This window comes from Peromyscus leucopus, chromosome 3, assembly GCF_004664715.2.
Source record: "Peromyscus leucopus breed LL Stock chromosome 3, UCI_PerLeu_2.1, whole genome shotgun sequence".
Taxonomy (NCBI): Eukaryota; Metazoa; Chordata; class Mammalia; order Rodentia; family Cricetidae; genus Peromyscus; species Peromyscus leucopus.
In genome coordinates, this window is record NC_051065.1 from 133,612,048 (window position 1) to 133,639,241 (window position 27,194).

At 38.6% G+C, this 27,194-nt stretch overlaps 1 protein-coding gene across 3 annotated transcripts in view; it reads right to left on the reverse strand.

Annotated features, from left to right (window-relative positions):
* Window positions 1-27,194, reverse strand: part of Pik3c2g (phosphatidylinositol-4-phosphate 3-kinase catalytic subunit type 2 gamma) — a 347,375-nt gene that overhangs the window by 54,079 nt on the left and 266,102 nt on the right. For all 3 annotated transcript variants that reach the window (XM_037204039.1, XM_037204040.1, XM_028872205.2), the window contains 3 exons: window positions 17,576-17,765; window positions 17,012-17,133; window positions 13,450-13,558 (listed from right to left, as the gene is read on the reverse strand). In XM_037204039.1, coding sequence (XP_037059934.1) covers window positions 13,450-13,558; window positions 17,012-17,133; window positions 17,576-17,765 — 421 coding nt within the window. The remainder of the gene's footprint in view (window positions 1-13,449; window positions 13,559-17,011; window positions 17,134-17,575; window positions 17,766-27,194) is intronic.

A 27,194-nucleotide genomic window follows, 5' to 3' on the forward strand; every position in this document is an offset into this window, starting at 1 on the left:
AGTCTTCCTGAATGTATCTAAACCCCTTGTTAATATCTTTGGGAGTCTCACAGAAAGTCAAATATAGTGTGTTTAGTTTCAGACTTTTGCTTCCCACTCACTCCCAATGGCACTTCTGATGTTCTCACCTTCCCGACATATTTAGCCAATCTGAACTTGTGTGACAAGAAAGATATCTTAGTGTTTGGCTCTCATCTTGATTTGTCAGCTCTTGAGCAGAAATAGCTTTCAAATGTGTAGGACGTTTTTTTCCATGTAGCACATTATGCATCCGACCAGCATTTCTCAATATGTGGGTAAAGACCCCTTTAGAGGGTTGAATGACCCTTTCACAGGGGTCACATATCAGGTATTCTTCATATCACATATTTATATTATGATTCATAACAGAAGTAAAATTATAGTTATGAGGTAGCAATAAAATAATTTTATGGTTGGAGGTCACCACAACATAAGGAACTGCATTTAAGGGCTATAGCATTAGGAAGGATGATAACCACTGCATCTGACAAACATATAAATAATGGCCATGATTTGTCTTGGACTATCTAAAGTTACTAGTTGTTGAACATTTCTCACCTGGTGACATTCAGCTCAACAACTAGTAACTTTAGATAGCCCAAGATAAATCATGGCCATTATATATATGTGTGTGTGTGTTTTTTATATTATCCCTTTTATAGAGTAGATTATAATATAACTAATAAGAAATTTTAATGCTTAATATGCTTTTAAATGAAAAATGAGGACAATAAAAAACAAACATGAAATCCAATGGGTCAATATTAAATTAAAATCTCCATCAGGGTATGTTTTGTTAAGCTCAGAATTCTCATTCATAATATGTTTGCCAATTACATTAACCAGTATGTAATTTAAAATGACTGACTTTTTTAGAGAGCCGATCAATTTGGAACCTAAGTGTTTTTCCTATATTATATTATCAAAGACTGAATAGAGTTAAAATACATGCACAGGCCAGAATGGATGGAATATAAAACCGAGATTCATTTTTCTCTTTCCTTACAAAAGCACATTAAGTGTTCCCATTTATTAACTAACCGGCCAACATCTAGCATTGGCTGCAAGATTTAGTGACTTAAAACAATAAGCTAAATCTATTTCTCTCAAATGCCATGGAGTGCCGTAAAGATGCAAGTTTAAAAAATGAATTCCCATAAGAGGTCTAAATCAAAGTTGAGCAGTAATTGTGTTTTATTGCCTTCTTCATAAAGCAGCATGTCAGCATGTCCAGTCTCTCACACGGTGCAGCCCACTGTACACACGTTGGAGTCACATGGAAGAATGATACTGTGAAGAAAAGGGAGAGTCTGGAGAGTTTTCTGTGATTTGGGCTCTCAAATGTCATCAGTGTTTTACCAGACGGTGAAGACTAATCTTGGCTTTCCTGATGGTGCACACATGACATTTATCCTGCCTGCTATGTAAGCTCAGCTAGTGCCGAGCAAGAAAGGAGCAGTGTGGTGACAAACATGCAATTAACATCTGGGTTTAGCAATGGGGAGCAGGAAACATATGTTTGCCATTAAGACGGGATTTATCCACTTGGCTTTATTTTGACATTGGGTTTCTGCTTTAAAAACAACACTGTCTAAACTTCAAGTGATATCACTCCCTGTTTGCAGGCACTTCCAGAAATGAACAGCAGTCCTCAGAGGAGGGAAAGGTCCCAATGCAAGCGCCTTTGAAATGCTGCATCCAGGGTCTGTTTGCCTGTCTCACCTGAACTTTGATGCGGACATGCATTTGTTTAGGTTTTGCAGTCATTTGCTGCAATTTTGTCCACATTACTTTTTGTAAAGATTTTTGCTTCATTCACAACACATTTCCATCAAAACAGAATGAAATTTAAAGAAGCAAAAGGGATTCTTAGTTATCAACATCATGCTTGAATTTATCTATAAACACTGAAAGGAACACAGACACTCCTCTCAGGATGAGGATGTGAGTGGAGCCAATGGAAGCCAGGAAAAAATGTTACAAGGATGTTCAAATGCTCCCTTAATCTCCTTAGGAAAGATGGCTAGTGTGATAGTGTTTTCTATTTAATGTCTGCTTCATTTATCAACAAACACTCTCAGAGGGTGTGAGTGTGTGTGTGTGTGTGTGTGTGTGTGTGTGTGTGTGTGAGAGAGAGAGAGAGAGAGAGAGAGAGAGAGAGAGAGAGAGAGAGAGAGAGAGAGAGAGAGAGAATGTGTGTATGTGTCCATGAAAGAGAGGGGGCAGGGGAGACATCTTTAGGCATCTGTCCCATCATCTAGGCTGTTTTTGTATCTTTAGATCAAACCTCCCCCCCTATCCAAGACGAGGTGCTCTTCTAACACAACCAATTCGTGACCTCAAAGCATCTTTATCTAATCCTCCAAAAAAAGTAGCACAGCTCACAGGCAAGGACATAATAATATGTGACTTTAGGAAGAGAAGGTCCAATTTTATATTCAGGCTGCATTTTCTGCTCATGGCCTTTTCATTTTAGGTCTTGTATTATTTATGTTCACACTTATATCATCACTATATTATTAACTTATCAAGAGTCAAGCATATCTCACATTATTTTAACCTATCCATTTCCCTCAAGAAACAAAACTAAAGTTTCTGACTTTAGAGTGTTATAAACAATAGGTGCGCAACACAAATTTAAAGTTCCATGGCTGGCAGTATTTTCATAAGTGTAGCCACAGATGAGTTAATTGTCCACTTTCTGATAAATAACCTATCACCCATGTTCATATAAAAATCACCAGTTAAACTCAGTGGATTAAAAAAGAAAGAAAGAAAAAGAAAAGACATGAAAGTAGCAGTTTTTACTGGTAATAAGAAGGTTTTAGTAGGAGAGAGGAGGATTAGAGGGTAATGGGACATGAAAAAGATCAAAACCATTATATATATATGTATTCAATTGTCAAATAATTAAAAATTCTTATGTTATTTTGCATAATGATATAATATAGTTTGAAAGAGTTATGAATTTAGCATATAACTAAAACTGAATACATATTTTAGTATGCATGCATAATAGGATTATCTTTAATTTTCCTGGGCTGCCACATGACAAGCAACTATGCAAAAAATTGTTTTTAGAAGGGTTTTTCTAGGATCAAAGATAAAGACTATCTTGCCCAAGAGTACTCAGAACAAACAATGCACAAGCCTTTAAGTCCGTATTTATTACAGAGGAGAAAGAATTGTGAGCACAAAAATTCCTCTAAGCAGTTTATGTCACTTAAAACAATAAAAAATAATGATGGTACATCCCATGCTTTGTAAAGTTTAATGCTCATGCCCCAAAATAGATTCCTTTATACATATGAGGAAAAGGAGCCAATCAGGAATACAAACTTAAAAATGTCGAAGTAACATGATTTGTGTTGGAATTAGTAGTATAACTTTTAGGTCAATTGTGTTTCATTTAATCTTGAAATTAAATTTCATTTCCTAAACATAAAAAGATTAAGAAGTGTGATAATTAATCTTGATTGCCATCTTGGTGGGACTCAGAGTCACCTAGGAGACACACCTCTGCACTTGTCTTTGAGGGTGTTTTCAGAAAGATTTAACATGGGTGGGAAGACCCACTTTGAACATGCATGGCTCTCTCCCATAGGCTGAGGCCCCAGACTGAACAAAAGGGATAAAGAGAGCTGAGTGTGAGCATTCATGTCTCCCTTCTTGACTGTGGATTTAATGCAACCAGCTGCTTCAGGACCCTTTCCATGGTGGACCTTACCCTCAAACTGGGAGCCAAATAATTCCCTCTTTCCTTAAGTCGCTTCTGTCAATTGTTCTGTCATAACAAAGAGAAGAAGAGAATACAAGGAGTTTCTACAAACATGTGGAAATGCATGAAGCTTTCCTAAGACAAATCCCTTTGTGGTGATCATTAACAATAGGTCATGCTGCCCAGTCCAGAGAACCTGGACACTGAGGCCAGAGTGGCTAGTAATACTATTCAGGTAGTGTGTGTGTGTGTGTGTGTGTGTGTGTGTGTGTGTGTGTTTGTACATATGCAGATGGGGTTGGAGGCCAAAGATTGATGTCAAGTATCTTCTTCAATCCAGTTCCACCCTGTTTCTTTTTTTCTTTTTTTTTTTTTTTTTTTGGTTTTTCGAGACAGGGTTTCTCTGCGTAGTTTTGCGCCTTTCCTGGAGCTCACTTGGTAGCCCAGGCTGGCCTCGAACTCACAGAGATCCGCCTGCCTCTGCCTCCCGAGTGCTGGGACTAAAGGCGTGCGCCACCACCGCCCGGCCTTTTTTTTTTTTTTTTTTTTTTTTTTTTCCACCCTGTTTCTTAAGACAGGTCACTCACTGAACATGGAGCTCACAGATTCCACTAGGTGTGCTCCAGGATTCAGCTTGTCTCCACCCTCATAACTGAGGTTACTCATGGCTGTCAATCCTGACTTTTATGTGGGTGCTGGGGATCTGAACTCAGATTCCTTGGTTGGCCAGCAAGCACTTTAGAGACTGAGCCATTTCTCCAACCCTCACTGTCCAGCATTTGATGACATCATTGAAGCTCCATCACAGTATAGCCTCTGGAATGACACTCAAGTTCCAAGAAATTTCTTTGGATTGATAGAAATATGAACTTACAAAAGTCTTTGCAAGACTATCAGCATCCAACACTATAGGATGTAGACAAAGGCAGTCAGATTTTTACAGTGCTATCTGTGTCAGATTCAGTTCTTTTACTTTCTGTGGTAGATCTTCTCAAACATGTCTGAACACATGAATCACTTGGGTTAAACACACACACACACACACACACACTCCATGTCACTTTTACCAACAAGGTAAGCATTTCTGAGAATAAGACACCTAAAGATATTTTTTAAAATCTCTCTTATTCTGAAATAATATTTGGACCACTTAATACTATTTTTGGTACCTCTGGCCAGAAAGTACATAATGTGCACAGTAACAACAACAGCAATAATAACAACAACAAAATACTTGTTGGGTTGGGAATGCAGTTCAGTGGTAGAGTATTTGCCTAACAGGTACAAGTTCTTGGGTTCAATCCTGATTTGCAAGCATGCATGCATACATACATACATTCATACATTTCTTTTTGGTTAAGTCAGCAGTTCTGGAAAGCAGCAACTATAACACTCTGCTTACAAAGCACATATATTATTTTTGTTGCTTTTGAACATATTTATCTAACAATACTTGATTGAGTTTTGTAGTACATACAGGACAATTAATAAAAGAGGTGTAGTATACAGATCTTACAAAAGTAGTATCCTCTAAACACTCGAGGCTGGACTTATCTGCCAGTTGTAGAGCTCGTGTGGAGCATGGGTAAAGCCATGCTCATCCCCAGCACTTCCTAAAAATCAGCTAGGTTGCTGGAATCATACTTGGGACCCCATTACTTTGGAGGAACAGCTACAATTGACCTTCCTTTAGTGAGAGCCTATTGTGGAACAAGATAGAATTTTTCTTAGAACTTCAATGCTAGACTGTGGCACACATGTTCCAGTTGGTGTGACATTAGAATATTTGGTTTCAAATCCCATGCTTGAGAATGCCAGTCCCTCCTCCTTTTCCTTCTCCTTTATTTTTAACCTACTATAATGTCATTCTTTAATTAAAACTGTTTTAAAACATAATGTGGTACCTAACATTTACTCAGCTTTCCTGTGCCTCAATGCTAACCAATAAAAATTGACAGCAACATACAGGAAAATGAAAGTGAGTGTCCTCAGGGTCTCTGCAAAGTGGTTTAATGTAGCCACATCTGTAAATATGACTGTAATGGAAACTGCAGGTCTATGCTTGGTGGCTGTGTTTATATGTCCCCTGCATCCATGAGAGTGATGCATGACGATGTTCATTAAGCCTTGTTGTGCTGTACTGCACTTTGCAGTCTCACCATCCCATACATGCCCAGCTCCCTTGCTTTCTACTCTATGATAGCCCTCTGCTCATGCTTCTGTGCATTAACCCATTGCAGGCGTTTTTACTGTACATGTGCTGGGCTTCCTATTAACAGCTTGTTACTGAATATGGACAGATCTCAATACTCACCCTCATAACACCATAGGCAGAAATCAGTAGTGTCTTTACTTTACATTTGCCTTTGTCTACAAAGACCAAATCCTGATAATTTCAGTAGCTACTGAATATTCTGAATTCATCATGCAAGACTTTGTATCCAAGCAGCTTTAGTATGAGTAGTGTGGCCACACATAAAAGTGAGAATCCTTTCAGCATTCCCTCAGCACTCTCCTTCCCAGACATCTGCCATACTTGTCACCCTGGCTTGAAGCATAAGTACATGGACATGAACTTCTGAGAATATCAATCAGTAAGGGACATAAGTATGTCAACATTCTACTCCATCCTTTGATATGTAAAAATCACTTGGATCCCAATGTAATGAAATATACAACCTTGTTCTTAGAGGGTAGAAGGGTCTGTCATTTATTTCCTGCATTGATTGGAATAGAAATTAAAATACAGTTAGAAAAGAATAAGGACAAAAAACTCAATATGTGAATATTTTCTTTAAAAAATTTTTTAAATTTATATGTATGTGTATGTGAGTGCAGGTACTTATGGAATCCAGAAGAAGGCTTTGAGTCCCTTGAAGCTGAACTTACAGAAGGTTGTGAGCTTCTGATGTAGGTGTTGGGAACTGAACTCGAGTCCTCTGAGAGAGCATTGCACACTCATAACTGTTGAGCAATCCCTCCAAACCCTGAATATTCTCTTTATGATGAAAATGCTTACTTTCCTATAGTCTAGTTTTCATATTGTCTTATATTATTTTTGATAATTTTCTATCTTTGCTTCTTCTGCCTGCTGATGTTATTATTCTCCTTCTGTTTTTCCAGCAGTTAGTTCTCATGGGGAATAAACACTGTTCATTTTTTCTCTTTGCTCAAAACAGATAGATTGCCAATGTGATCTACAGAGCCAGAGTGGTCTTTCTGGAAGTACAGTCATGACACTTAGCACTCATCCGTACTGATCATGGCCAGGGGTGGCCCTGGATTGATGCTAGGCAGCCAATGGAGCCAGACTTTCATTTGGCAGCTGAGAGAGTCCTATGATTATCTGTACTAAGGTGGAGGTCTCTAATGTGAAGCTCATTTTGTATCACACACTAGAGTGAGGAAAATTATTTTTTACACAGGGCCTCGTGTTGCCCAGGCAAGGCTCAAACCAGCTATATAGCCAATAATTACCTTAATTTATGATCCTCCTGCCTTTATCTCCTGAATGCTAGGGTTATAGGCATCATTGCCCTATCTGGCTTATGTAATGCTGGGAATTGAATGCTGGCTTTCTGTGTGCTAGCCAGGCACTCTAACAACTGAATTATATCCCCAGACCTAGGGAAATATTCATATTTTAAGTATTTTTTTTCAGATCTGAGGACCGAACCCAGGGCCTTGTGCTTGCTAGGCAAGCGCTCTACCACTGAGCTAAACCCCTAACCCCTATTTGTTTTATAGTACTTCTAAGGTTTTCTAAACTTTTGAGTTTTTTTTTTCTGCAAGTTTTAGAATGACATCCCTTATTCATATGAAAGCTTGCATATAAAATGAATGTAAACAAATTACCTATTTTGGAAGCATGAGTTGATTGGGAAACAACTTGTCAATAATTAAAAGAAGGAGTTAAAGATCAATGTCAAATAATCTCAGATGTAATGTGTCAATCCCTTAGGTTTTGAAGGACAACAGCCATCCTATAGGCCACTATATGATAATGATGGTATTGTCATTCATTTATTCATTCAAAATACTTAGCAAGCATTTATGAGTTAGAAACTATCTATATGTGAGGTAAAGCTAAAGAGGGTATAGCCATTAGTCCTTACATTTCCTAACAGAAGGAAAGAACATGGCCATTATGCTTGCTTCTTGCCATTCTCTTTGTCTGGAGTGACATTTTATGATCTCTATTTATTAACTACCCTCTGACCTTCATTAGCAACTTGTATGCCATGCTGTTTAACTTGCTTGCACTTAAGTTTAACTCTTTAGTATCCAGGCACTTAGCCTTTGATACAGAACAGTGTTTTTCAGCTTTAACATAACGGGGCAACACAATAATCTAACCCCATCTGAGAATCAGTCAAAAACTAGGACACAGGAGGACCTGCTACATAGAGGCCATATGACCAGTAATGTCTATATGAGAAAGAGAGGCTACTGTCTGTGACAATGGTTAGGGACAGGGAGGAGGAAGGGTGTTCTCCTTCCTCTAACCAGTACGCCTGTGCTTGCTTCCGTTATTTACTCAAATCAATCAGTAGAGGCTATATTTATTCATTAGAATGTTAAATGTCAGAGATGAAGTTTTCTCATAGAAAATAGTGCCTTGTTAGGCAAGCATGGTGGCGCAGGCCTGCAACCCCAGCACTTGGAGGCAGAGGCAGGAGGACAGCCAGCCTCGGCTACATAATGAGATCCTGTCTTGAGAAAAGCCTTGTGACTACTGATTAGTCTAATTATTATTTCAGATGGGCTCACACTGGTGATACTTGAACTCCTCTAGGTATGTGATTTAGATTAAAATATTCTATAAATGTTCTCCATTCTTGCTTCAAAAAGCAAAGCACCCAAGAGAGCTTGTATTATTCACCCTAAGGATGCTGTCCTAGATAAATTACTACATGATTATGTCTAAGAACTGAAGAGTTCTGTCTGCCTGGTGCCTGCTTAGGAAACCATGAGCTGTCTCACAGGGATGGCCCATGTCATATGGACAACTCACCCAACAGTAAAGAATGAGAGATTACTCAGCATCAGGAAACATATCAGCTTCATACATGCACAGTGTGCTTATGTGTGTGGTGTGTGGTGTGTGTATTTGCGTGTATGCTTGTGTGTTTGTGTGTATGTGTACATATGTATACGTGTTTATGTATGTTTAGATGGGTATCTGTGTGTATGTGTGTGCATTTATGAACACTCAGATGGGTGTTTGTATGTGAATTTGTATGTTTGTATGTATGCTTGCGTGTTTTGCAAGCCCAGATCTGATTCATATACAAGAAGGACAGAATTTTAGCCCATAATCTCTATAGAATTTTGCAAATTGCTTCAAGAAAGATTGAGAATGCTATCATAGCAAATAAAGAAACATTTACAAGCTTTCGGGGGTGATAATGACCACAGACAGGAATCTGCAGCATAGCCTTTCTGAGGGGTGAGGTGAAGTGAGGATGGGGCAGGCACGGCAGACATTTGGAAACTGTGACCCTGGGAGGTGATTGCAGTGCCAGATTCTCACAGTGTCAGTAGGTTAGGTCATTTCATCCATATTCTGCAGAAAGCAATTGCAAGAGCTAGGCACTTGATTTTTAAACTTGGCTTCAAAGGATTGGAGGACCAATAGTGTTGATTTACCCTCAGTACAAACATGGGAAACTCTGAGACTTGCTTATGAGAAAGAGAAGCAACAATGTATCTGAAGAGAGTCTAAAGAAGTTTGGAAAAGCAAAGATGTTAAAAACAGAGAACAAAGAAATTAATATGTATTATTATCAGGGTGTATGAAGTACAAATGGGTTAAACAGACTGTTTTAGGGTCTCACATCACTGGGAAATTTAAGAAAAATGCAAATCATATTGGGCTTAAAATACTAGAAACACATGCTCCAATCTGTGTGGAAATTGCCCCAGTTAATCAGTATATCACTCTGAAACTATTTAGCACAGAGCTAAATTATCAACAATGAATTTTAATAATGGAAGAAAGAAAAAATACATCAAGTGCATCTTAAAGAAAGCACTTGTAAGATAATAGACCTAGATGTACACACACACACACACATACACATACACACACACTCACACATATAGGAGCACACATGACCCCCCCACAACAGCAGATGTAAATAATTAAGCATTATAATTTAAAGGCAAAGATTATATCTTATATATAAAATACAAAATTCATTTGTGTGTTAATTGTAAGAGTTATGATTAAAATAGGAAATACAAAATGATGCAAGTAAAATGATAGAAAATGTTGGATCATAGAAATTCCAACTAAAATGAGTCTCTTGGCTGTATGTTTATTGTACAGGAGCTTTAAGGTATTGTGGAACCAAGACTAGACAACAGCTAGCTCTCCCAGGATTTGACCATTATCCTGATTTTCCCAGGATCCCCTAAAGATGGCAGCATCCCCCGACAACAGGAAGTAGTCTAGAGAATATGATGCCCACATTCCCAAGAGGTGGGGTGGATGACTTTTAGTTGTTTGGTGGGTTATGGATGTTTGTCATCATTTAATGGGGTTGGTTTCAAGTTGTTACTGGTCATGGTCAGAAAAAAAAGGAAACAAAAGAAATTAGATTCAAGGATCTCTTTCTAAAAGAAAAAAGGGGGATATAATATAGAAATGATAGGATAAAAGTGTAGATTGTGGGTCTACTTTTGAACAGTTATTTGTCTCAAATATTTTACATTGGTATGGAATTTTGTATATTTTCAAACAACAAATTTAAGGTTATTGTTGTTACACTGTATGACATGTTTCTATTTCTTGTTTAAGGTATTATACCTATGCATCTCATTTAAAAATTAAAGTTTTAGTCCTTGAAAGCTATTTAGGAAAATACAATCATTTATAACAATCAAACTTACAGTCATGTTAGATATGTTTTCAGGGTCATATAAAGACATAATTTAAGTAGGTAGATGATCTTCAAACTCTTCAAAGACCTACAGAATATGGCATTTAAAATGTTATAATAACATAAGGTTTTTCATGACAATGAGACATGTCGGCTCCTGGCAGCATCTATTACTTCATAAAAGGATGATAGGCATCTAAAAACCTCCATGTGGAATTTACTTTCTTTGTGGAAAAGTTAGCCATTGGGGCAAGAAACTGCTCTTGCCTTGACTGCTGACAGTATGCTGTCCAAACTGGACAAGCAGGACACAGGAGAGTGACTGCCAAACTTTGGCAAGACAAGGTATGACAGTTCTTCAAAAATTTCCTGCTTCATAGAAAAGTCTGTCAAAGATGGACACCCCAACATTACAGAAGAATCTTGGGTGACTGTCCAGGCACCCAGCTATTTCTGTCATTTCTCACAGTTTTGGAAATTGCTTGCACTGCATTTCCTGTTTACTCAAGTAGTATTATGTCCTTCTAGAGTCTTTGGTGGAATTGAAGACTAGGCAATTATAGATGCAGTTTTCCTTAGTTATGATAGAAGGTAAATTAGGTGTTGACCTTTGGGCTCATCAAGATAAAATAAATAATGGACTATTTTCTCCAAATACGCCAAATACAAATGGACTGGATATTGCAAATGTAATTCTTACTTGATGATTGTTCTCATTGTTTATTGTTTTATTATGTTAGAGTTAAAACATTTCCTTTTTATTTAGACAAAAAGGGGGAAATGCTGTGGAATATTCCTTTACACTATGTGAAGATATGTCACTGTGATTGGTTTAATAAAAAGCTAAAGTGCCAATAGCTAGGCAGGATTCTCAGGGCCGAGAGAACTCTGGGAAGAAGAAGACAAAGTTGCCAGGCAGATGCAATGAGGCCTGACATGTAGATGAGGTAACAAGCCATGAGCCATGTGGCAGCATATAAATTAATAGAAATGGGTTAAGTTCTAAGAGCTAGTTAGAAACAAGCCTAAGCTATTGGCTAAGTTTTCATAATTAATAATAAGTCTCCATATGGTTATTTTGGAGTTTGTTGGCAGGACATAGAAAGACTCGCTACATTGAGTAAGTTCTTATTACAGATAGAAGATACTGTTGAGTAACAGCAACCCCTCTTACCCCCAAGATTAAAACAATCCATCCCTCAGGAATCTCCTTAAGCAGGAAGGTAAACAACTCTAAATAGCTTTAGGAAGTTCCTGAAACTGACTAGATTCACTAGGACCCTCCATACCACAGTAAGCAATAAAAGCTGAGAGTCTTCTTAGGCTGAAGGAAGCTAAGCTGCAAAGAAGATTCTCAGACAAGCCAACCTGCAAGAAAGACTCTGAGACTAGACCAACTGATGGGAAGAAGCGGAAACCAGCTGAGCTGCCTGGAAAAGGTTTAGACTAATGAGGCCATTTGGAAAGGACATTCTCCAACCTGCTGAGGCATCTGCAGACTATGCAGTGTGCTCCAAGTTCCCAGCTTTGGGAGCTGTCACCCATGCTTGGGTGGGCTTTGGTGATGTGACTGTCTTTGAGTCATTTCTGCTTCTGTAAGTGACTCTCACCCATATTCCCATAAGTAACCCCAATGAAACTCATGGTTTATCAAGTTGGACTTTGGTAGTATTTGTACTTAAAAATATCAACACACATGGAACATTTCCCCTCTCTTTCTCTCTCTTCTCCATATGAAGATCCAAAGGAATTTGTTTGATCTTTACACTCTTTCATACATCCCTAGAATCAGTAGGATAATTATCACCCCACCCAGTAGATATTCATGATCTAATTTATATAATGTTAGTTTACACAACAAAAGAGCTTTTGCAGATAAAATTAAACTGAAGGCCTTGAGATGGTAAGTTTGTCCTCTGTAGTCCAGGTTTGCCTAGTCTAATGACTAGCATCCTTCTAGTGGAGGCAAAAGGACAGTTAGAGCCAGATAAAAAATTTGATGGCAGGAACTGAGTTCTGAATGTGCCACTGTATTGCTGGAAAAGACCATTTAGGGCAGTGGCTCTTAACCTTCTTAATATTGTAACTCTTTAATATAGCTCCTCAGGTTGTGGTGACCCCCCAACCATAAAATTATTTTGTTGCTACTTTATAACTGTATTTTTGCAACTGTTATCAATCATCATGTAAATATCTGATATGTAGGGTCTGATATGCAACCTCCAATAGGGTCATGACCCACAGGTTGAGAATCTCTGTTCTAGAACATGGACTATTTCAGAAGGAGCAGGTCTACCAATAACTTGACTTCAGTCCCTAAAGTCCCATATTCAGATTTCTGAGTTCCAGAACTGAAAGAAAATAGATTTGTGTTGCTTCAAGCCACTTGACTGTTGTACTCGGTCACAGTCCCAATGCAAACCTAGTAAAGTAACATGGTTTTCCTTACCCATGATCCAGCTGTTGCTTGTTCCTTCTCAGGACATTACCCTAGAAAAACTGTTGAATCCAACCCCAAGTTAAATGCTTGAAAGATACTGTCTGTCTCCTAATCCGTACTTTTTATATCAAATCTGGAAGAAATCCATGCTTCTGAGATTCCAGAGCATCTATGCATTTTGTGGTCCATTTAACTCAGATTGCATCATCTAGGCAAGGTGAAGTTGAGTTATGGACTTCGTTTCATGGACTTCAGACATGCTAGACATACATGCTTATTGAGTGAAGAAACTACAGAATGCTGACACATTTAAAACTACTTTTGGTAAAGATAAGTCAATAGTTGACATTTGCATGAAAGTGGAAAAAAAATAAACTGTCACGTACATTGGCGACTTCATAAGACCCACTCAGCATCTGTTCCAGGTAATGTCTTAGATCTCTGATTCTCTTATGATCCGAATCTGTAAATGGTAAGTGCCACCAATGAGGAAATCTGTTTTAAAAGAAAGAAGTGGTACTTCAGTCAGTAGGAAAATCAACCTTTTTTTGGGGTGGTCACAAAGTTAACAGCTGCACCAGTGGAGGGCCAAAAAAAAAAAAAAAAAAAAAAAAAATTAGAAAAAGCCAAGATGTACAGGATTAATCCTAGCCATTTCAGAGACACAATTGTGGCCATTTGTGCTACTTTAATCATCACTGATATCAGCACTAATTTAATTTAATGTTAAATTAATTTAATATGATCTTTATTACTGTATTTATAGCAGACTACAAATGTTTCCTCCCAGTACATGTAGGGGCTAATACATAATTTCTGAAATTAATGACTTAAAAATTTTCAAAGAGTTCTGATTGTATTGTTTCTTAGGGCTCTTGACAGATATTATTGCATGATATAAATTAGACATGTCATCTAGTAGCATCTGCTTCCATCTGGCCTCACTCTTGTGAGTCTCACTCTTGTGGCCTCACTCTTGTGAGTCTGACCAGAAGGCTTCTCTGTGATCTACCTGAAGACTACTTGGTGAGTTGGATTTAATATCAGTTGTTCGGTGGGATGACCTGTTAGTGGTCCCATCTGGTAATATATTTTTATGCTTAATTGTATCTTTCTAGAAACTTACTGATGCCTTTACTGATACTTCTGCTTTTTAGTGCAGATGAAGGCCTGCCTATAGTGCTTCCTGGAAGGAGAAATGAGAGGGGGTGTGAAGCTTTTTCAGCAAGTATACAGAAGCAGGTGGTGACTTCAAGTCAGGGCAGTCCTTGCTACTTGTTTTTGTTTGTTTGTTTGTTTGGAGACAGGGTTTCTCTGTGTAACTTTGGCTGTCCTGGAACTCACTCTGTAGACCAAGCTGGCCTCGAACTCAGAGATCCACTTGCCTCTGCCTCCTGAGTGCTAGAATTGAAGGTGTGCACCACCCCTGCCTGGTATCCCTGCTACTTGTTAAAAAGGTCATGAAGGTGCAGAATGGATAAATCTATATACTTAAATTATTACCTAGTAAATAAGTAACATTTAATATTTTAAAATACTTTATTAATCTAAGGATTAAATTAGTAAGATTTTTTTGGTCTGTGCTTACTTATGAAAGTCAGTACCAATATGTAATTAGTCTATAATATAAAGTAATTAAACACATGCACACATATTGTGGCAGTTTTGGAAATGATCTTGGCAATTAGATTGCTTAAGTTAGTTTTAAATATAACTCATACTTCTATGTGCAAAACTTCCATATTTATATAATGAAACAATTCAATCTTTGTGATGTTTTATAGATACTGAAAATTCTAAGTATAAATATGTGCACAGAATTGAATTGGGCTGTACTAGTGTCATTCAGTCCATCTAAAGCTCATCTACTACATGCCATGTGGATATCGCTTATTGAAAAGTATCTTTATGCTGTTTTACCTGACACTATTGTCATATTCTCTCTAATTTTGTTGAGGGAAAAAGCAGGCAAACGCAAACAACTTATTTATTTATTTATTTTTTATTCTCTAATTTGAAAATAGAGTTGTTCTAATAATTAGGGCAATTCATTTTCCCAGTACTAACACCAGGGTTTCCTTTTCCTTTTGGTTTGGTCCTGCATGTTTTTTTAGATTCTGGGAGAACACACAACAAAATTCTGAGGCTGAGAGGAAAGCATGAAGAAAATCAGGAAGAGGAAAAAGAATCTCTCCTCCTCCAGCAGACCAGTTTAATGAAAGCCATTTGTTCTAAGAAAATCTCCCAGCCTGCGTACACTTGGAGGGCACCGGAAGTACAAATGGCTCGTTGGAGGCTGCCTATTGCAGGCTATGACTAATTAGAATTTCATTCTTCCTGACTGTGACTTCCTGATTTTTTTTTTCTTGGATGGGATTTACAGAAGTCACTTAGGGCTTCCCTCGGTAAATGTAAGAGTCAGAGGAAGTCTTGTCCTCTTTTTCATCTCTATGTATGATCTCCAATCTTGGCCCCTGTGGGAGTGCCAGCCCACAGGAGCCGCTCAGGGCACACAAGGCTAAATGTCCCTCCCTCAGTGGGTGCCTTAAATGGTTTGAATATCAACTTAGCTTCATTGCCAGGCAGCAGTCATGTGCAGAGTAGAATCTTAACTAAGGCTGGAAATTGAGAAGAGGCATGTGGAAAGAGGTGCTCACACTTTTGAAGTTCTCCACAGTACACAAGAGGCTTGAAAGGGCAGCCTTTAACAGAGCTTAATTTATAGTGTTTCATGACTGTTAGTGGATATGATGACAATGCTCGATGTTGAACTTTGCAGCTGAAATTTGAAGATTTTTGCTTGTGTTTCTTTTTTTCTGATTATATTTAAAAAAAAAAAATCCTAAACCTGTGCATAGAAGTTTCCAGAATGAATGTACTTTCCTCTCATGTGCCCGAACTGCTGTCCAAGGTCTTGTCTTCTAGGTATTAAAGATGTTCATGTTTCAAAATGTCTATGGCAACAGCAAACATACCTTTTCAGTATTCCAAAATATCTCTTCACCCATTGACAACTTGTATTTATGTTTTAGAAAGTGACTAAACCAAAGAACAAATACAAATCTACATGTGTAAAGCATGTCATGTCTTAAGTGGCCACTAACAACAATAAAGGTTGGCTCGCTTAACAAAAACCCTAGTGCAGATGAAAGAAAAGTCAAAATTTGGTTTGTTTGACTGCCAATAGCATAATTTCTGGGGAACTCACAATTTTAAAGTTAAAATACAATTTTTCTATACACAAAAATCAAAGACCTAAATTTGCCCCTTTTTAACTAACAAATATTCCAAATTAGATGAACAGTAGTTGTTCTCATTGTAACTATAGTTAGCTTATGTTTAATCTTTCCCATTGTTATAAGATGATCTCAGCAACTTCTTCAAAATGTACATGAAATAAATAATATTTAGATCATGCAAGTTTAGTAATTAATGGTTAAGAAAACCTTGGCTTGAGAACAGCAAATGTGAATTATAAATAAACCAATTGATATTATTATACCCCCAGCACAGAAATTCCCTATCCTTCTTTATGTGTATATATGTGTGCTTATATATGAGTTTCTAAATTTCAGTTATTGTCAAAAGAGTCGGCATGTTGATTTAGTTCTGACTTTCAATTCAATTCTATTTTTATAGAAAACAACTGAGAAGATTAAATTTTAAAACAGGGAAATAAAACAATTTTTCCCAATAAGTGATGAAAAATGAAAGAGGTTCTGATTTTTTCCCATCTACAAAAATCAATGGCTGGAAGCAAAACAAGAAAATTGCCAACTATGTTCTGCCTTCTGCTGCAAGGGCTCTTTGCTCAGGCTCTGCTGGGAGAGCGTCCTGCATCCGACACTGCGTGTTGCTCCCAAGCAGGAAATCTCTTCGCCATCATTTTCCCACTTCGCTCAAGAGTAAGCTCTGAAGGCCAAATAAGGTGAGGGGACTGTGCCTTACTCTGGGAGAGTCAGCGATGAGAATTGCTTCTGAAGTTGGCTGTGAAGTCTGGAAAACTGCTCAAATGACTTTTTGATCAGGCTTTTCCTATTGTCGCTGAGTGTCACCTCGATCAGGTACAGCTGCAGATCAACAGGCAAAAGTCAAAAGATGGAGATAAAACTTGTCATAGATCCTAAAACCTGCTTTTAGGTAAATTAAACAAAGAAGGAAACTTTCTGTTAAAAAATTATAATCAGAACTGAGGGACGCAATTTGTAATGCCACGATTACCTATAAATAAAATATATGAGGATACCATAATTTTATGTTCTGGCAGCATTGCCTAATTTCTGCTGTCCTTTCTTGCAGACACTTTAATTAGCTCTTGATTTATATTCTACCACAGGGTAGGAACAGTTCCCTCTGAAAGTTCTCCACTAATAGCTCTGGTTGTTATGATTTTTCTTAAAACATCTCCTTAATGGCAGTTCTCCACTTGGAACTGATTTTCAATTTGCATAGTAAAACCACCATGCCTTACAGGGATGTGTAGCAGAGTCCGTGGCGCAGATTTTGACTTACGTTGTTGTGCGTCTTGCTGAACCCTAATATTGTGGCTCTCTGAATTGTCCTGGTTTTATGCAGGATGCAGGATTCGTGGTGAGGAGTCTGAGGGGCAGGTTTGGCGAGGCTTGTGGCTGGCATCTGTGCCAGTGTGTGGATCAGGTTATTCAATTTAACTGGGAAACACTCCAGACTTTCCTTTATTTTCCTGGAGAAGTGGGAAAGACAAGACAGTAAGAAGCACTCCCTCTGTCAGCTGGCTTTGTTTATAACTGGGCCCCTTACGTTTGTCAGATGCATGTGTGTTTGGAAGGGTGAGATGAAAATTTATATATACGAAACCCAGCTATTAAATATTGTGTTCCTATATATTGAGTTCACATCTGGAAGTTATTAGGAAGTATAGAACACACTCTCTTGGTGAGAAAGAAGACATCATCATATTCTGACAATTTTTAGAAGTTTGTTTTGGGCCAGTGAGAGCTGAGCAGATAACAGTGCTTGCAGTTGAGCCTGAGTACCTGAGTTTGATCCTGTGGGTGTCCTCTGACTTCTGCATGGGTGCTGTGAGCACAGGTGCGAACACACACACACACACACACACACACACACACACACACACACACAGGCCACACAAGAGAGAGCAAGAGCGAGAGCAAGAGAGAGAGAGAGAGAGAGAGAGAGAGAGAGAGAGAGAGAGAGAGAGAGAGAGAGAGAGAGAGAGAACAGACTTGGCATAGTGTCACACATCTGTAATCCTAGCATTGGGGAAAAGTGGATGTGGAGGAGGGAGACACACACACACAAAGAGAGACACACACAGAGAATACACACACACTCAGAGACAGAAAGACAGATACACACACACAAAGAGACAGACAGAGACATACACAGAGAACACAGAGAATACACACACACACAGAGACACATGCACAGACACACACAGAGATAAATTCACACAGTGAGAGATTCAGACACATACAAATTAAATAAATAAAATGAAATTAATAAGTTATTTTGTTTTATATTTTTAGAGATTATGATGTTAAAACAAATTAATTGTAGTTCATATTCATTTAAAACCTAGAAAGTGAGGTAGGTCCAAAGCTGCCTAACACCAGGCATGGGCAACCTGTGGCCCACATGCAATCCAACACAAATTCACAGACATACAACGTTAGGAGATTACTTTTGGTAATGCCTTTGTTTGGTTCTGAAGCATAAATTCCGTAAATGACATCATGTCGCAATGTCAAAAGGTTGAACATGCTACACTCACTCCTTCCCCCCTCCTCTATGTAAAACTATGATTTTGAAAACTATGGCTCAATTTCATTGTTCATTTTTACTTTATTTCTGTATACTTTCATTCCTCTACAAGTTGTAGTAGAAAAATTCAGTACACTATAATAATGTATTTAATACTTAAGTACTTCATATGGACTATTACTTACTCTATAGTGTTTTTTTTTTTTCTCTTTTTTGATTTTGGAGTTTGATCTTGAAAGCATAGTTTTTAGTACTCTAATGATATGATGATATCTTAACAGGAAGTTTTCACCGTTCTTTTATGATATTGTTCCGTTTATCCCCTTCTAAGAGCGACATTGAAATTTGCTAGTTTCCTTTAGCTCTGCTCTTTTTTTTAAATTTTATTTTACAATACTATTCAGTTCTACATAACAGCCATAGATTCCCTTGTTCTCCCCCTTCCTGCCCCCCTCCCCTTCCCCCAGCCCACCCCCCATTCCCACCTCCTCCAGAGCAAGGCCTCCCCGAGGACTGAGATCAACCTGATAGACTCAGTCCAGGCATGTCCAGTCCCCTCCTCCCAGATTGAGCCAAGCGTCCCTGCATAAGTCCCAGGTTTCAAACAGCTAGCTCATGCAATGAGCCCAGGACCTGGTACCACTGCCTAGATGCCTCCCAAACAGATCAAGCCAATCAACTGTCTCACCTGTTCAGAGGGCCTGATCCAGTTGGGGGCCCCTCAGCCTTTGGTTCATAGTTCATGTGTTTCCATTCGTTTGGCTATTTGTCCCTGTGCTTTATCCAACCTTGGTTTCAACAATTCTCGCTCATATAAACCCTCCTCTTTCTTGCTAATTAGACTCCCGGTGCTCCACCCAGGGTCTAGCCGTGGGTTTCTGCATCCAGATTCCTCAGTCCTTGGATGGGGTTTCTGGCACAACTATTAGGGTGTTTGGCCATCCCATCACCAGAGTAGGTCAGTTCCGGCTGTCTCTCGACCATTGCCAGCAGTCTATTGTGGGGGCACCTTTGTGGATTTTTGTGGGCCTCTTTAGCACTTCGTTTCTTCCTTTTCTTGTGTGGTCTTCATTTACCATGGTCTCCTATTCCTTGTTCTCCCTCTCTGTTCTTGATCCAGCTGGGATCTCCCGCTCTCTTTCCCTCGACGACCCTTGTCCTTCATTGCTCCCACTCATGTCCAGGTAGTTTATGTGGACTGGAGAGATGGCTCAGCCGTTAAAGGCTAGGCTCACAACCAAAAATAGCTCTGCTCTCTTTCCCCGAATGACTGGTAATATTAACCCATCAGTATCAAAAAGCAAGTGGCATGCCCATTCTCTCTGTTACATTCCCCAGTCTCCATTGCCATTGCTTTAAAATATTTGCTTTTATTTTTATTTGTGTGTACACTGTAGGATTTTATACTGGACATGAATGACATCCTTTTCTATCCCATAAAAATTTCTAAATGCTTCTAGATTTTATTAAATTTCTTCCTTCCATTGAGGTGACAAATAAGGCTTTCAGTTTAATTGCTTAGTGGCTGTTCGAATATTTATCTTGTAATCGTTTATCTGAACTCTTATCTGAAATCTTGTTCTTAATAATCCCTTGGGACTGTTTTAATTGTTATCAAATTCAACAGGGGAAAGAACATTGTCACATAGTTTCACTATCAGTGAGGAGGCTTCATAGTTTCCCTGACAATGGGAATGCTTATAATTTTTCACTTTCATAAGTATGAAATTTATCCACATTTCCTTTCATTGTGAGCTTGTTAATGTTTTGGGAGATGAATAGATATAATCAAGCATGAAATTTCTGGGTTGGCGTGCATCAACATTATCATTCAATACCCCTTTAGAACCAGTCCACCAGGAACTAGATGGTAACAATGTACTTCAACCATGTTTAATAATGTCCCTTAACTTTAGAAATATTCAGACTCATTTATCTTTTCTAGTCTCTAGCTCTGTTTGGATAAGTTTCAAATTTTCCCATTATTATACATAAATCGGTGTCAAAATTATCTAAAAATCGTTGAAATACAGCTCTGATCCCCATTACTCATTTCCATCCTCTTCATTATTTTTGATGGTATTCTTGGAACTTATAAATTCATGAATCTATGCTGTAGTGCAAAGTATCGACTTTAAAGACAGGAAAATAATAGTAACAGTATGAGTGTATTACCAGTCATTATTTATGAGTATTTGTCCATTCCTTCATTGGTTCATCGATCCAGTAAATGCTTACTAAGCACTTTGATGTGCTTGAGTGGGAGGCTCTCAAGAGTGATGCTGGGCACTCAGCCCTCACACAGCAGTGGCCACAAACCGTCCATCTTCAGTTCTGTTGCACTCATTTCCCACCTGCGTGGGGTGTAGGTGCTCTGCTCTCACATTGTCCAGGGGTTAGAAATCTTAGGAAGAGTGGGGCTCTGTGAGTGGTTTCTGCTTTCTTTAATATGTATGTGTGTGCGTCTTGTATGTAGGTGCCCTTGGAGGCCAGAAGAGGGCGTCTGATCACCTGGAGCAGGACTTACAGGTAGTAGTGAACCACCAGATCTGGGTCCTGGACACTGAACTTGTGTCCTCTGGAAGAGCAGTAAGGGCTCTTAAGTACAGAGCTATCCCTTCAGCCGCTTGCCTTTGGTTTTGAGGCAATTTTCACTCATATTCACCTCTTTTTACAGGCACCATACCACATATTGTCATTAAATATCACCCATTCAAGAGTTTGCCTTGACAGCAATAGGATTCCAACCTCTTAGACCTGATATATCCAGATAACACTGGATATATATGTATATTCACACACACACACACACACATACACACACACACACCCAGGGAACACTCTAGGACTTAATTTGTTTAATGACACTATTAGCAGGAGTATGCAGAATAACTTTTTGGCTTGGGTAATAGTGCGGGGACCTCCTGAATGTGAGGCAAGTATTCTATTACTGAACTATGTCTCTAACCTTTATGCAGGGTATTTTTTAATAATAAAGACCCAAAGTTACAGCCAGAAGAACCCCAGCTCTGAGAACACCCCCAGGCACTCTTGATCAAGAATGTCTAATTCCCCTGCTGGGCCCGGCTCTGTGCACTGCGGCAAACGGCTGATGGAGCCAATCAGAGTACTGCCCTCAGGAAGTCTATGCCCTTTGGCAAGCACCACACTAAACGCTTCATGATAATCTTCTTATCCTCCAGAAAGACAGTGAAATTATTTTCTCTGTGGTTATAAACAAAATCCAAGGGAGATTCAGTGCCACCAAAAAAATAAAAATGTAATCTAGGAAGTCGTAACCAGAGAGTCCCATTCATATTTCTCTAATTCCAAAGTCCTAATTCTGTTTATGAATTTTTGATAATGGAAAAAAAAACTTTCAATTTTGTCTTAACAAGGAAAATAATCCACTAGGTTTAGTGTGGAATTCCCTGGTGTGGTAAAGGCTGTGAAATGTTCAGTGTTTGATTTTTTACTCAGGAATAACGTATAGGCAGAAACAACAACAACAACAAAACCCTAACAAATATTTCCAGCTACCTGAAGAGATCAATAATCACATTTCTTAAACTTTAGACTCTGTATTTTTGTTTGTTTGATTGATTGCTGCTTCTGTTTTGGGGGACCTAAACTGGCCTCCAACTTGAGATCCTCCTACCTCAACTTCCAGAGTGCTTGGATTGCGAGCATGTGCCAGGATACCCAATATGTTCTATCTTAAAGTGTCTATACTCTGTATTCTACTTCACAGTTAATGTGTAATTTCACATAATATTATATATTAATAGTTTAAATAAATTGCTTCTCCTCAGAAACAACTGCCTCCAAAAGGTGCCCTAGAAATGTATGCATGGTTAGGTGCTGAATCTCTAGCTCTGATCTTCATAGTAACTTCTGGAACAATGGAAATTTCTTTTAAAATTAATTATATTTTTACGTGATATATATATATATATATATATATATATATATATATATATGTGTGTGTGTGTGTGTGTGTGTGTGTGTGTGTGTGTGTGCTAAACATGCATATGTGGCTTATGCATATCTGTATATGTGTGTGGTATACATGCATAAGTGTTGTGCGTATCTATCTGCATGTGTGTGAAGGTCAGAGACCAGCATTGGATGTCTTCTTCAATTGTTCTCAGCCTTTTGTGACCGAGTATCACTGAACATGGGGTTTACCAATTTGGCTAGTCTAGCTTGCCATCAGGCCCAAGAAATGTCTTCCTGGCTTTTCCTCCCTGGTGCTTGGATTACAATTGCATACTACCACACCCTCATGGATGCTGTGGATTGAAACTCAGGTCCTCATGCTTGGATGGAAGCACTTCACTAACTGAGTCTCTACTCCAGTGCAAATGATATAATTTTGCATTCACATTTACACATATGAGGAAAATCTTTTCACTGCATATAAACCAGAGTGGCCACTGGGGAGTGTTACCTTCAGGGTGTGGACCAGAGTGATGTGTAAGACCCTCAAGCAACCCAGGGGGATTTCTACCTGAGCATGATTCTTACCACAGTTTAAATTATTTATATGCTTTGGTGGTTTGACAGAATATAGGATCTCCTGACCAGTTTCTTTAATAATCTGAGGGAAATATTTCTCCAAATATTTTCTGTGAAGACTTTGTAACAGTCACTTTTTATGTTTCTCCTTACATTGTAATTTTATCATTTATAAACAGAAGGGTTTCACGTGACTCAAACTCACCAAGAACAAATTTGTCCTTCATCTAAATTGTAGGCTTCACTTCATTGCAGGGATTCTGGTGTGTGTAATAAACGCAGTACTGTACATTGTTTTTGCATTGGGGTGTTGATTGTCCAGCTTGCTCAGCAGTTCAGGGGAATGATAAATTGATGCAGCTTTTGTCATAATTTCTTCATTCCATGAGGAAAAGCAATAATCCAGCATTCAATTTGTAACTTCTGAAATGTCTGTCTAGCACTTTTTTAAACTTATGTTTATAAAGTATGCCATCACACAACTCCTTTTTTATTATATATATGCAGTTGAAGTTTTCCTGTGTCCACCCAGCTCCTGTGTCCTTGTGTGTCTGCAGCCACTCAGACCCAAATAAACACCCACACACTAATATTATTTAAAACTGGCCATTAGCTCAAGCCTACCACTAACTAGCTCTTACACTTAAACTCAGCCAATTTCTGTTAATCTAGATGTTGCCACATATTACGTGGCTTTACCTGTGTGCCTGTTACATGCTGCTCCCTGTACAGTGGGCTGGCTCCCGACTCAGCCTTCCTCTTCCCACATTTCTCTTCTCTGTTTGTCCCACCTATACTTCCTGCCTGGCTACTGGCCAATCAACATTTTATTTATACAGAGTGATATCCACAGCATATATATATATATATATATATATATATATATATATATATGTCAAATATACTATATGTATTTTTATTATATATATGTCAAAGATATTCAAGCACATATTCTAAGCAAAACAGTGTTTTTAAAACCTTTTCTATAGGAGCAGTGGTTAAGAGAGACAGCTACTCTTGTAGGACCTGGGTTTGTTTCTCAGAACCCACACCAGGTGACTCCCAACAGCCTATAACTACAGTTCAGGGGATCTGACACAGTCTTTTGACATCTGCATACACATGATACACATACATACACACAAGCAAACACACACACACACACACAGAATTTAAAGCATGTATTCAACAAATAATCACTGCAATACATTCTGTGTGCATAAGAAAAGATACCTCCCTAAGCATTTTATTCACAAAGTGTCTTGCTATGGCTCAGGCTGGTGTTGATCTGCTCCTCCTCCTGCTTCAGCCTTCTGATTGCTGGGAACACTTTTATTTTTGAAAACTTAGTATTTAGATGTGTCAAAGAGAACTCCTAATAACTGGTTGCACATGTATGAAATGTATTTGTGTAAATGCAAAACAATTTTTTTGTTTTATCCTTTGAATAAAATAACATATATCATGTAAATTCTTATGGACTTGATAGGTTGCCCACATAGCTTGGGATGCATGGCCATAAGCATGTGGATATTTTCCTTCTGATGGTCTTTACAGTAATCTGAAGACACTGATGCTAATGAGCATTTATATTTGTCCAGCATAGGCTGCTGTGGATATCACTCTATATAAATAAAACACTGATGGCCAGTGACCAGACAGGAAGTATAGGCGGGACAAGGAGAGAGGAGAATTGGGGAAACAGGAAGAAGGGAGGGAGACACTGAAAGCCACTGCCAGGACAAGCAGCATGTAGACACCGGTAAGCCACAAGCGATGTGGCAAAGTATAGATTTATAGAAATGGGTTAATTTAAGATATAAGAACAGTTAGCAAGAAGCCTGCCATGGCCATACAGTTTATAAGTAATATAAGCATCTGAGTGATTATTTTATACGTGGATTGTGGGACTGTGGGGCTTGGTGGAACCTGGAGAGAAGCCCTCCAGCAACATAGGCAGGCCAGTAGGAGCTATACACAGGATTTCATTTTCATATTATTTGGCACAGTTGTATGCTGCAAAAATCACTTGTTAAAGAAAAGTCAACTCTGTTTGCACTGAGCTCACTAGCCCTGCTTACAAGTTTAACATCATTCCTGATGGTCAGGAGCTTCTATGGAGTATACTTGGTGATTAAAGCATGCTATTTCTCAAGGATCAAAAGAGGTAACACAAATCATTAGAAGTAGTATATTAGTGTGCAACACTTCAACTACTACCAAATAAATAAAGAAATGACTGCATGAGTCCAAAAGGTAGCTAACTGCACGTGGGAAGAAACGAGGGGAATCAACTGTGTAAACCATTGGTGTAGTCTTGGTAAACTCTTCAGGTCCTGTAAGAATGCTATCACGTGACTATTAGAGTAGCTAGGGATGTTGCTGCTGCCTCTGCATCTTCCTTTTCATCTTTCTCCTCCTCTTCATCTTCTTCTTACCCTCCTCTGTCCTTTAGAACTCGATTTTAAAATCACTCAATTTTATTTTTTTGAGAATTTCATATATGAGTACTATGTTAATATTATCCCTCTCTCTCTTTCCTCTAATTCTTCCCCCACAAAGCCCCACTCCTTTCCAAATTCATGCCCTTTTATTCTTTATGTATTGTTGTCACACACACACACACACACACACACACACACACACACACACACACAAATTTATCAATACAGCATACCGAGTTCATTCAGTGTTGCTTCTATGTGTTCAGGGCTGACCTTTTGGAATTGGATGACCTATCAGGACCTATCCCTGAAGAAGACTGATTCTTCATCTCTCACTAACCATGAATTGCCTCTGTCTTCTCTGGGAATAAAGCTGTGAGAATTCCCCCCTCCCCCAACTAGCACGTCAGCTGGTGTTCTCATACTGATGTTGTGTTTAGGCAAGCACAGTGCTGAGATTTCCTGGCTGCTTGCCGTGTCACAGATAGAAGACACTCTCTCACAGCAGACAGAAAATCTTCTTAAATATCTTTGCTGTTTTCCAACTTGAAGTTTCAGGTCTTCAGAATGAATGCCATAGAGTTGGTGAGTCCTAAGTAAATGTCACAAGAGGCTCCTTACTGAATATAAACAAGAATCTCAGACTCCTTAGCCTCAACTGTAAAAAGCTTATTATTAGACCTTCTCATGGAGGCCCGTTGTAAAAACTGATTAGATCTGAGCAAATAGAATGGAGAGCCCAGGAGATAGATGGGTGATGGTCTACTCCAGTTACAGAGTAGTGTGCCAGTCAAAGGACAGCATTGAACCATATCCTCAGTGCCAGGGGTGCTGAGGATGCTGAAATTAATTGTTATGCAGAATAGGAAAATAAATCTTAACATGCAACAATAGAGAAGATTCAAAGCAGTAGATGGTGTTATAATAGAAGTTATACAATTCTTTAAAATATGAAGAGATGTACTTAGAATTGGTGGTAAGTTACTTTCATGAAATTGGTTGTTAAGTCACTAGAATAGACAGCTATGTATGCACAGGCTCAGGACTTCTGTTGCCTGTGAACTGAAGCACAGAGCAAGTGTGTAGGCAACAGCCATTGTTAACCACTGTTGTCTGGGATACTCCTTTCTTTACTCGTGATTTTTGGTACCTTTAGTTGGTACATTAAACTTTTCAAATGCATTTAACCTTTAGACTCAGAGTATTCCAGAAAATTCCAAATACCATTTTTATTACTCAGTAGCTAATTTTATCCTGACTTGGTATTTAGGCAAATTGGGCATATTGTCAGAGATGTTCCTATTGTAGAAATTTAGACTAGCAACTAAGCTGTCACACATCATACTGAATGTGGCTGGCTAACAGAATGGGAAGTACAAATATTGTAAAAGCTGTTATACTGGCAA